General features: G+C 41.4%; 1 protein-coding gene across 1 annotated transcript in view; it reads right to left on the reverse strand.

Moving 5' to 3' along the window:
* Window positions 1-13,097, reverse strand: part of TMEM132B (transmembrane protein 132B) — a 186,610-nt gene that overhangs the window by 41,155 nt on the left and 132,358 nt on the right. Inside the window, exon 5 of the mRNA XM_009880329.1 lies at window positions 2,788-2,931. Within this exon, the coding sequence (XP_009878631.1) occupies window positions 2,788-2,931 (144 nt within the window). The remainder of the gene's footprint in view (window positions 1-2,787; window positions 2,932-13,097) is intronic.

Consider the following 13,097-nt stretch of genomic DNA (forward strand, 5'->3'; position numbering starts at 1 on the left):
AATAATTTCACAGAGCAGTCAAATGAAGACCTGATTTATACCCAACTTAGTCACTACCCAAAAAAGGGGGAATTACAGTGCAAATGTTGTAAAACCAGCGCAGAATTTTGGCCTGTGTTTTGGTCTGCTCTGTCCAGATCGCTGAAAGGAATGGGAGGACACTCATCAACTTGAAGATGCTTTGAAGCAGGTCTAATTCCATCTAGAAATACAACCCGTTTTGAAGAAGCAAGAAAGGAAGATGGTCAAAGGGCAAGGGCTTTGCTTTCTTGAAGTGTATAAATCCAGAACTGGAACTGGAAATCTTGTCTCTGCTCACAGAGGTCAGGTCAAGTCTTATTTAGTTGCAGCGGACCTTTTAAATTTGGGAACCAGAACAACTTCATGCCCAGCTTTGACAAGATATCCATATGGACAACTGCTGATTGAACTAAGTGGACTTTAAACAGGCAATATTTTGAAATGCACCATCTCCCTGACTTCTGCGTATACTAATTTTATTAGTCGAAGAGGAGGAGTCCTTTTCCTGACCTTTTCCTGTCTGGTTCAGTCCAGTATTCTCTAACTACGGCAAGTCCTAGAAATACTAGAAACTCAATTAATAGAAACAAAAGTCCACATACACCATCTTTTAGATTTCAGATCTGGTTTTAGGAAGTGCAAAGGAAAAGCAGTCTCAGCAATATGTTGATGATATATAACTTGGTGCTTGAGTTTATAATATGAACAATTCATTGTGAACTGATAAATAATAGCCACTAATTAGATAACAGCTGTATGTTACACAGAAAAAAAAGAATAGCAAAATTTATCAAGAGGTTGTGTTCCTTTGATAATTGCATTAGTCATAAACAAAAATTCATGTTCCTTCTGGTAAGGACTTTCAAGGAAATTTGGTTTCCAGAAAAAGAAAATGTGATTTTTAATTTCCCCACCTGATATATAAGGGCAAACATAGACACTAGAGCACAGGCTGGAGACTCAAGAGACCTATTCCAGCACTGGCTGAGGCTAAACATTGGAACAGTCACTTTCCTGAAAAGAGAGCATTACACTGATGTCCTTTGCAAAATGCTTCGAGGTCTGAAAACTGCTAGGCATTGTTACTGTATAACTAAGCGCCAAGCTATCAACTTCTCTGAGGATACAAGGGCACACTTGCCTCTGCCCAATAACTTGAATCTTATTTATGAATGATTTGTCTCATGTTAAATGGAGATAAATCTTAATGAAAAAAGTTGGAAGCAAGTAGAGGTTGCCTGACTAAGGCTTTTACCTAAACCCATCTTACTTTTCCTATAGCTGCCTAGGATCACATGGATGTCATCCTTCACCTACCCACAGATCTCAGAAAGAAGAAATATCTACAAAACGTACAGTTATTCTGTAATCTCTTTAACTGCAAAGGAATTTATTTGTTGTTGGACCTAAAACGTAATGAAATTTTGTTTGATTTAGAGGATGTCATTTATTCCAAAAACTGGTAACAAGCTCATATAGAGTTGTCCAAAATAAGAAGGTAAATTTTTTGTTCCAGCATATCATCTTCAAAATAAATACCTTTGCTGTGTGCAATTCTTTAGCCAGCTAAAGGGCATGAAAATTTATCTGACAAAGTACAAGCTACCTATTAGGACCTTTGCAGTCTTAGCTACACAGAGGTCATAACAATAGGTTAAAGTACACAGCAAAGGACGTGGGTTTCCAAAGCAATCTGAAGAGAACTTACGAAGTGCTCAGGTCTGGAATACATTCACACATGACAATAATGATGGCTAGAATATGGGGCGGAACTTGTTTCTTGAAAGCTACAAAGAGAGCTTATCATAAGATCTACAGGTTACAGGATTACAATGTAAAAAGGATGACCACACTACCCTGGTTTTGTAGCATTTATATATAATATACTGCACTTTCCCGGAATTGAGACAAATAAACTATCTTTCTAGGACTACCCTAAGAAATTAATAAATAATAATAAATAACCCCACCTCTATACAGAATTCATTGTAGTAAATTCTTAAGTTCCTTTAAAACAAGAAAAAAACACCCTCAAACCACATAATAAAACAAATAAAACTATTAGAGATATTCAAAAATACCTCTTTTATGCCTAAAAATAATGAGCTAAAAGCTGAAAGCCATGCAATGGTGTCTGAAGTCATGCAGTCAATGTCTTGCTAAAGTCACATTAGTGCTACTTTCATCTCAATGTCAGGGAGGGAGAACCAGTTAAACATACCATTTAAAAAAAAACCCCACCACAACAACATTGTTTAAAAGCTCCCAATTCTTGTTTTGCAACATGGTTGTTATTTTCTATTCTCTGTCGTGCTCCTCCAGATTTTGGTACAGTTCAGTATCTCCACTTATAGGAAATTCCTGACTGGAAAGCAGGTGATACAGTCGGAAGCATGCAGGAAACCTCGCTGCACACTGTTACTGTATACTGCGTTATTACTATTAAATAATGGATGCAGAAAAGCCACACAAGAACAAAAATCCCTGTATGGGGAGCTGACTTTTCCCAAGTGGGATGTATCAGACAACACGTTCTTTCTCATCAGCACTGGCTGGCCAGTGAAGAAAGACTAGGAGTGCTCTTTCAGCATCCCTGGCCCTCTCTCCCAGATGGAACACACCAGCACAAACAGCTCCGCATCAGTCTGCAGATACATGCTAACCCTGGTTGATGTAAAATCCCAAATGTGAGCTAGATCCCAATATGGTAGTGGTGGAGGAGAAAAGGGTGAAAACTCCGTTCTCTAGCTCATGTGGGTGCCTTACCTTTATGACGTCTTCATCAGCTGATTTGCACTCGGTGGAGTTCGAAACGTCGACGACCGACCCATCTTCTTGCACAGCAACAACCTTGACTGGAACAGACACCGTTTTGCCCGTCAGAATGGCTGTGTTGAGCACTTCTGTGTCCTGTATGCACACACACAAACAAAGGATGGGCATTAGAGAAGTATAAAACCATGAGAATGCCACAGGGTCAGACTGATGAACCAACGTCCTGCCTCTGACAGGGACGGGGCAGAGAAGTGACTCTTCCTTGCACACACCTTTCAAGCAGTCAATGGTTTAACAGCTTTCTAAGCCAAAAGTTGCATCTGGACCATCAAGTTCTGGTTTTGACAAACATATGGATTTACTCTTTTTGAGCCCATTTACAGGTTGGGCTGCTGTGGCGATGATACCTGTAAGGCAGTTACATGTGAAGGCATGTCTGTAGCTCGGCAGAACCACAGTGCTATTTGGGTACGATCTCCAGAGGGTGTCAGCGACTCTTCCCACCCCTTTGCCCCAGTCATGCCAGTGATTTGGGAGTTGCTTATCAAGCAACACAATAACAGAGTTTCCTCCTTACTGTTCCAGTTAACATTGTTGCAAGTTGGCCATTTTCCCTGTTTGGGAAAAATAAATACATGATGAGAAAAACTATGCATGAGGTAGGGTAATACAAACTAACCAATGCCATCCATACACCATTTTTTTAATCTTTCCCCATCAAAATCCCACCTGGAGATGTTTTACCACATTTATCTCTAATCCCGATGAATTCACAGTGCTGGCATTCTAATGACTCCATTAACAAAGCCTTCCTCTGTGTCTCAGTATGGCAGCAGTTTGATTAATTACTCCAAATGAGTTGCTACAGAGGTGCCTGCCTTGCGTAAGCAGGTACGCAGACCGGAGGGGACGAGCCTCCAAAGGCGCACAGAGCAGCTTGGCTCTGCTTATGCAGCGCTTACTGCAGGCCCCAAACTTGACACACAGGCGGGGCAAGGAACGATCTGTGCTTTCATAGAGATTCAGTTGGGCTGTCTCGAAAAGCCTGCAATAGGAAATACTGCTTTGAATCAATCCGCTTTTCATTTTTCAACTTCCATAAAATTAATTGCTTGCCCGTTGGGAAAAAAAAAAAAAAAAAGTTGCTTCAAACTAATCTAACTTTAAATTCCATTATTAGAATTGGTGGAAAAAGAAATGGATTTTAGTGAAAAATTTGATGGCAGCTTGCATAGGGAGATATATTCACTATCATTTGCTTGTGTCTGTTAGCTAGATTGATAGAAAATAATGGGCATTGACCACAAGCTAAGGACAGCTGGAGAAGACCAATAAATACTTGCAACTAAGATGTATTATTAATCAATATCGGGAAACTTCTGCAAAAAGCACCCTGAATTAAATGAGTTGAAGTACTAATAACGCTAGTGCCAGCTAACTAATATAGTCTACTAGAGCTTTATGGGCAGTCATGTTCCAGAAAAGCATTTAAGCATGTACTCGAGTCCATTTCTGTTCAGAACAGCACTAAAGTACGTGCTTAACTTGACACTTAGACTTCAGTGTGATTTAAGCATGCGTTTAAGTGTTGTCCTGGATAGAGACGCTTTTCTGAATAATACCTCATGAAATAAATATACTATCTTTGTTCAGTTATCTGTGAGGCACAAACCAGATGTTTTACACGGTAAATGACTGTCTAGTTTTTGTTTATGCTGAATGGGCTCATTTATAACCAGCTGCCATCCATGAGGGAGGGACATGGGAAAGAGAGAAGTAGTATGTGACAGAAGTGGAAGTGTGAAAGAACAACTGTAAAACCTTTACAAAGACTGAGGTTTGAACAAAACTAACAAGAAAATGCACTGCCAGGTGAAAGAAAACAATTAGACGCATCTCAGATGGAAAGAGGTTGTATAAGACAGACAAAGAGAAGCTGAGGGTGCTTCATCCACAAGTATGTTGGAGAAGAGGTAGGTAGATTTCACCAAACCAATAGCAAATACCCCATAAACCCTAAGCCATCAATCCAGTTTAAACATATGCCAGATACACGATGAAGACACAGTGGTGCAGTGTCAAAACATTCCCAAGAAGCAGTTTGCCAATATGCTATTTCTAAACCATTCTTCAACAACAGTCTCCTTCAGTGCCTCAGGGGAAACAGCATTTTTGCCAAGGTCACAAACATCGAACACGCGACTAATTCTACTCCCAAATTCACTAAGTGCTGCTTAGCTACCGAGCTGAAGTCGGACTTTGATGCTCTGAAGGATAATGCAAAGTTTATACAGACATTTGCATTCCTTTCCTAAACTCCCCGTGAAGATGAGCATGAGAGAAGAGGTCTTAGAAGAGACACTGGTGACCCTGCTCTTTGTGGGTGCTCTGAAATATGCTCATCCTACTCTTGACACAAGCACTGTCCTGAACCTTCCCTCCTTCCCAGCACGAACGGGTACCCACTGTGCTAATTAGCTGGTGCTGCTTCACAAAAACTACACTTCACTGGTAAGCAATTCTGCTATATAAATCAATATTTCAGATGCCCGATGCCTGGATCGAGTGTTACATAAGTATAATAGGCTGTGTGAAGACCTTTTTAAGAGTTGGCTATTTATAGACTGAGAAAATATATTTCCTCTGAGGAAGAAATATGAAGGCAGAACTGCACTAATTGACTGTCCATTAGATTTATAAACAGACTATTTTTTTTTAGTGCATCTTCAACAACTAACAGCATTTCATCTAGATTCTGTTAGGCTTGTTTAATATTTCCACAGTAGGGTTTACTGCAGAAAAAAAGTGTTACTGAATTTAAGATACCTGTGCTGGTTATTACTAACAGCATCTGAAATGCAGAGATGGGTAATAATGTTGATTTAGAAGCCCAAGACGAGCCAGGAATGCGCGCTTGCAGCCCAGAAAGCCAACTGTATCCTGGGCTGCATCAAAAGCAGAGTGGCCAGCAGGTCAAGGGAGGTGATGCTGCCAATCCACTCCGCTCTGGTGAGACCTCTCCTGGAGTCCAGCTTTGGAGTACTCAGCTCAAGAAGGACATGGACCTGTTGGAGCGGGTCCAGAGGAGGGCCACGAAGATAATCAGAGGGCTGGAACATCTCTCCTATGAAGACAGGCTGAGAAAGTTGGGGTTGTTCAGCCTGGTGAAGAGAAGGCTGCGGGGAGACCTTATAGCAGCCTTCCAGTACCTAAAGGGCCTACAGGAAAACTGGGGAGGGACTTTTCACAAGGGCATGTAGTGATAGGACATGGGGGAATGGCTTCAAACTGGAAGAGGAGAGATTTAGATTAGATATTAGGAAGAAGTTTTTCACTCTGAGGGTGGTGAGGCACTGGAAAAGGTTGCCCAGGGAAGTTGTGGAAGCTCCATCCCAGAGGTGTTCCAGGCCAGGCTGGATGGGCCTTTGAGCAACCTGGGCTGGTGGGGGGTGTCGTGCCCCTCACAGGGTGGTTGGAACTAGATGATCTTTAAGGTCCCTTCCAACCTAAACCATTTTATGATTTTATGATTTACACAGGCAGGTCCTCCCATGTGGCACAGCATCAGAGAAGCATCTGGAAGAACACCCAGGGACCACCAGCACAAACCACTAACTGCTGACGCTGCAAGGTCCCAGGTGAAAAAACAGGAAGCCCTTCCTATTTCTTTTGTCAAGGGTTTCAGCTGTGACATCTTGACCAAAACCTTCAATTCAAGCAGCCTAGGTGGAAGCTACACATTCATATTGTGGGCTCTATCCCTGAATAGTAATTATGTGCGTGTTTATCTCCAGCTCCTTCTCTGTACCTGAATGCATTAGCACTTCAGCAGAGCTCTTCTTAATTACAACTGTAACCTGCTAATAGCGTTTCTTTGTTGTCTGAAGGAATCTACTTCTTATCCAGCCTAGGCTAAATTAAAATTTAATACAACATCAGGTCGCAACAGAACTAGGAAGCAAATGACAGCTGTTTAATTAAAACCTAAAGCTGATTAGATGGCACTACTGAGAGAAATACTCAAGAGGAAGAGCAGAAAACTACTGAAACTCAAGGCCAGGATAATGGCTTTATTTAAATATGAATAAACTCTTCGCACAGCCATAGTAAATGTTTGACAACTCATTGCTTTGGACAAATGGGGGAGAAATGTGAATGGGAGACTTGTGGAGAGTCATGATAGAGCTGTGATTACCAACACTGCTGTTCCCTACGTATGTGACCAGAAGCAGGGATTACTGAGGAATGACTGCAATAGGTAGACAAAAACCGACTGAGGAACTCCAGACACAAAGTTCCCAATAATTAGCCTTTAAACAATACCACACCAGCCAGAATCCTCCTTAGGCCTCTGACTCCATGGCAGCTCACCCAGCTACATGACGACATGACACAGTTTTTCCCCCCTCTTCTGGCTAAAAAATAAAGACATGGAGAAACAGATAATGCATCTCACAAGAAACCATCTCAAGAGCCAGGAGGTAGACAGAGGTTCTCTAGACCCCAGCCCAAAGCTGCCAGGCCATCTTTCCTGTCCCTTTGGGAGCAGCCAGCACCCTTTCCACAAAGTCTCGCGGGACACAAAAGCCCCACGCTGACCCAGTTTACCGTGACAGATATCATCCTTGTGATTAATGCACAAGCTGGATGTGTTTTTTTAGAGGTTAACAAAACACGCTACAGTACAGTAAACCCAATAAACACTCAATTGTAAATCAGAAGGGAAACCTAAAGCCAACCCTATTCCACTGACAAATGCTACAGCTAAATGCCTTTTGGCATTTAGTTGAAATGACTGTCTTTAGTGAAGAAGGCATAGAGCTGAAACATTTGTCTGCAGAATTGCATTCCTTCATTATTATTTTTTTCCCCAGAGTGTACCTCGCAAAACCACATTTGTAATATTAGAAGGAATCTTTAGGAACTGGTTCTCCTGCCTGGAAATGACAACTCTTAAAAAATGTAAATTATAGGGCAGATTGTCACGTGTGGGCTGGGCTAGGGGAGCTTTTTTTATTTGATAAATTATTCACCACATTTTTCTTCAGATCAAAGAGCAAGGCAATATAAGTCCATTAAGCAAGCTTAATATATAAATTAGATGCTTTGCTGTAATTATTGTAATCCAAAGCAATTCTGTACCTTTTCCCCCTCATAGCTGAATACCATTTTAGGTTTCCAATACATATTAATGAAGCCTGGTTGCTAGAAAGCTATTTCTATTTTCCACCATTGTATCAGGTAAGATATACTATTTTGTTACCTAATGGTGAGAACGAACAACTAGGATTATGTGTTTACGAAACATTAGAAAACAAACAATCTTGCAAAGAGCTCGTGTTGGTCTTCGACCGTTTTTCCTCCCTACAGACCCCACCGTAACGCTAGCAGGAGAGCTGGTAGCTGCTTTGGCAGATGGCTGATCAGTTATTATTTGTGGGCTGAACTGGCAATCCTGCCTGCCCAGCACTTGTCTCAAGTCTGCAGAGGCTGTGCATGTGAAAAGAGTTACCTTACAAGTCCTAAAAAAGGGCTGAGCAATGGCTGCTTTCTTATTCTGCAAATTATTTCAGTGAAGCCACTTGTGGGATTGACTATTTACCGAGTTTTCAGGTGTCAGAATGAGGCCTGAAGTGTCACCACGCATGAGTCCTCCTGCCCTGACAAGCACACGCACTGCAGAAGGTCATTCCCGCTCCCCTCCAACCTTCCCCTGTCTCCGGCTGTTTCCTCATTTCAGTGTCTTATCCGGCATATCCTTATTGGGAGTGATCAGTTATGACAGATGGCAAACCACAAATACTGCAGGCTACTGTGTCAAAGTTAAAGGTCATCCTTTATCTCCTTTGTTTACCTGCATAATAGCTTTACTTCGTATTGGGATCCCAAAAGAAGAACAGGCAGGTGCATATATTCTACAGGAGAAATTAATTAATTTAGATTGAACCATACAGAGAGGTTCTTAATCACTGATTCTTACAGAACAACGTAAGCAGCAACTATTACCCTAATTTAATATTATTCTAGATGTATATTACAGTGTGTGCTGTAAAAACAATTTGCTATTGCACAAAAAAGCATGATACAGAGACTTCAAAGTGGAATCTTATTTCATAACTTGTCTTTTTGCCACAGATACGTTGAAGGAAGCCCTTACCTTAGCAGAGTGTACCTGGCACACGCGATCAGCCAGAGTGGTAATTCTGTCATGGAGTTCATGGAAACTAAAGATGAGATTTATTCCATTTCCCTGTTATTTTATGAAGGGAATTCAGCTCATTTTGAGGTTTATGTAGGATGAATAAGCAAAACCTGCTGCTGAAGGTGAAACCTGATTAGAAGCACAGACACTGTCATATCTATGACCTGAGGCAGTTTTATTTTATTTTTTATAACTCCAAACAGATCTGCCCCCATTAAGCAAAGGTTCAGAACGCAGCCTGGTGCGCTTGGCAGAAGTAATTGCAACCTGTCAGGCAGTCTCCACTGTCTCAGCTAAGTACCAGTGCCTTCTGCAGGAGCAAAAGACCTTTCCTGAGACTGGGCTCATGCTATTTTGCTTCAGCCCATTATGTCCCAGTAGAGTTTATTCTCCAGACCTGCTGTGTTAAACATCATGACACCATTGCTCTGAAGTGCTTGCTCGAGGTAGAATGAATGGGAAATTCTTACAGCTGGAGTGCAACTATCACGCATCTGATTTTAGTTGTCTGAACAGATATCAGGGGCACCAAGAGTTTCCAGCTTTTAGTACACCAACAAATACAGGACCTAAAGTTGGCCTAAAAGTATGGTAAACTGGAATATCACACTGGAATTTACACTATGTTCAGACATCTGTAGAGTACCTGAGCATTCATCTGACAGACTTGTACAGTTCTTCTCAATAGTAAGTGATTGGTAACCATTTTTAAGCATATTTAGAATTTCACAGTTCATTTAAAGATGATGGTTTTTTTCCCTATTTATTCCAGAAAAACATGATCACGTTCTGACTTAATAAAATCGTGGGTCACCTCCAACTGAAATCAAACAACATCCCCCTGAATTCACGAGGATACAAAACGGGTAGAGCTGTCTCTCAGTACAAACTGATACACTAATGATTGTTTTCAAATGGCCATAAAATAATCACAGAATCACAGAATCACAGAATTTTCAGAGTTGGAAGGGCCCTCTAGAGATCATCTAGCCCAACTCCCCTGCCAAAGCAGGACTGCCCAGAGCACATTACTCAGGCCTGCATCCAGGCGGGTCTTGAAAATCTCCAGAGAAGGGGACTCCACACCCTCCCTGGGCAGCCTGTGCCACTGCTCTGCCACCCGAACTGTAAAGAAGTTTTTCCGTGATAGTAATAGTATGAACACTCCTCAAAGGCACTGCTTTTTCCACAGAAAAATCTAGGGAGGCCATGCTTTGCCTAGTGTATGGAACCTAACCGTTGGATTTACTTGAGTACCAACAGTAGTCAAAGATAAAATTTTCTGGCTCTGTATCCTTGTCCCACAGGCTTAATAATATTTAACAACATTGTGGATGCCCATTTTGAAGAATTTCTTTCAGACACTTCTCTAATTCCTTTCCTAGTCATCACAATTTCTTTTGGAGCAGGCTGGAAGGAGGATTTTCTGGAGGAAATTCTACGCCACCGGTGCGATGGGAGAGCTGGCAACTCACTGGCTTGAAAAGGCTTCAGTTTCACAAGTGCAAAACTACAGACACTGAAACATAAGGTTGCGTATCACATGAGTTTACTGCCGCAATCTGTGTGCTCATCTTCTACCATGAGTGCTACCTGGGCAGAAATCCATGTCCTTCTGTAATAACAGCTGTTTAATGCTATAGAAGAATGCACAAATTAATTATGGCATGTTTACACAACTTCCCAACATCCTGCAGGAGCATCCCCTCACACTCCGTGAGCGTGGATCCTCTTTGTGCTGCGGACACGGCGACTTGCTTCGTTACGCCATTCACAGAGTGGCTATGGTTTAAGAACACCTATTTATGAGCAGAAAAAGATAAATAGGAAAGTGACTGTGACATCGTGCAAAGTCCTCTGAAATCCCCTGACAGAAGACAGTTGTCTCGCATTTGCTAGACGGGGGCTTCAGAAGAGCTGGATTTTGTATCTCCTCCCTCAGCACAGTTCAAACAGTGGTGTAAGTACAGAGCTCATAACGTACTAAGTAAATTCAATAAAGAAGTGCATTTTCTGGACAGAGCTAGACATATATACTTATTACCTATATTTGAGAAGCGCAGTATGGAGTTTAAAATGGAACAGAGATCTACTGGATGCTCACATTCATTGTCCTGCAAAAGGAGGGTAGCATTTTCCAAAGAACATGGGTCTGACGGGAAAGACTCATGCCTTACCCAAAGAAGTTTCCTGGTTTTTCTTAAAGATGGTCTGTCTTATCTGTCAGGACCAGACTGTTGTACTTACTTATTTGACCTCTTTAAGTAATTTCATGGGCTTGCCTTTGACTGCTCTCAGATGCACAGCATGCACACACACTGCTGCAGGACTGGCTTTTCAGGCAGCAAACGCTTTGGAAGCAGACCCTTTCCCACCGCCTGCTCTCCCTCAGAAAGGCTATTCTCCCCGCAGAGTGCCTGCGGTGAGTGATTCGTTCTCTGGCAGTTCCTGTCTTAGGACAGCAAAAGTGACACTTTGGAAGTTTTATCTCCCTCCATTGCCTAGTAAAGGGCTCAGATTTCTAGTTTAGACTTGATGTCTAGAATTAGGGGAGGGAAACTCCACCCCTTCCTGCTTTCAAAATTATAAACAATCAGCACCTATACATTACTGTTAGTTCCTTTACCCCTAGGAGCTAGCGGTACTCCGAACAATTTTTACACCACTGCATGTTTCCTGCAGTGACATGGACTTCACAGGTGACACAACCATGCCTTTATCTACTTCATAAAGCTGCCTACTGCTAGTTTTGAAGCAGTGAAATACAAAGCAGAAGACCATCTCCATAGCCAGTTCAGGCATCAGCCTTTCCTGTCCTTGCACACTTTCTGGTGTTCTCTTCACTGATTCTGGGAGCATCCATCAACCATACCTTGCTCATCCTCGCACTGCCAGTCTACTTGAATGAAGTGTTGCAACATTTAGTTGCTACTTAAACAAACACAGAAGACGTCTCCTGCCTGTGTTTAGAACTACCTGGTAACTTTTTTGACAAGGAGGAAAAAAAAAAGTTTCTTGACAAAAATCAAAAAGCATAAAAAAGGCACCTCTGAGAGTATTTTCTTTTGGGAAAAAAAAAAAGAAAATTAAAAATTGTGAATTTTTTCAAATAAGAATATTGATTTATTTGAGGTGAGTTTTTGAGAGTCCTCTGACTGATCTAAGGACTACTGAAGGGTTTTTTCTTCCTTCCTCTGCTTCTTCTTGGCTTGAATTTTGTTCCTCATTTTAATTTTTCAGTCCATTCACCTTGTACCTGTTCAGAAGCGCTGCCTTGTTCTGACATGCCCCTGTGTCAGATTATTTCTTTTTTTACTCAACTTTTATAAGGAACAACCTCTTTTTTATTCAAGTTCAGAATTAAATCCCTTTTTTGTTTTCATGATTAAATTTCTCAGTGAACTCTTGTGCAGTGTATTTATTTCCTGCAGACTATAACAATATCATCTGTGTTTCAAAAGCTGAGCCACATCAGTATTTTTTCAGAGTCCACCAGCTTTTAGGAGCCAGTCCCTCAAACTAAAGAATGTTTTAAGAACCTCTGAGAAAAAAAAACCCAAAAGATTGGCTGGATTCTGCTCTCAGCAAGACTGGTGCAAGAGGGAGTAATTATAATAAAGACCGCGAAATAACACGAGTGTAGAAGTCCTGTGAAATCAGGATCAAACTATTTAATTTTTCATCTTTTCCCCTGTCTCTCTTTCATCTGTTCTAAAAATTACATATTGAATGATTTATTTAAATTGCTCTTTATAGTACCTTGCCTTTCCACAACACTTCAAAACCAGTTCTCAGCTCTGCCAAGGACAACAGGGCAGTTATCTTCATTATACAGCTCAAATAACCGAGGCAGAAGAAATCCCACCAGGCCAGCGACAGATCACGAAACTGAATCCATATTCCCAGTGTCCTGGGTCCATGCTTTTTCTGACAGGTTACACTCGAACTTGCTCTCTTCAGGCTGTTGGTTCGGTACAGTCTAAATACCAATTCCCACATCTTTCCTACTAAACGGCCTTTTTGCATAACAAGTAAATGCTGAGCATGCAACATCTCAAACCGTTAATTTATTGGTTGGTTAACCGAAATTCAGCTGTGC

The sequence above is a fragment of the Charadrius vociferus genome, unplaced genomic scaffold (assembly GCF_000708025.1).
Source record: "Charadrius vociferus isolate BGI_N301 unplaced genomic scaffold, ASM70802v2 scaffold332, whole genome shotgun sequence".
NCBI classification, from domain to species: Eukaryota; Metazoa; Chordata; class Aves; order Charadriiformes; family Charadriidae; genus Charadrius; species Charadrius vociferus.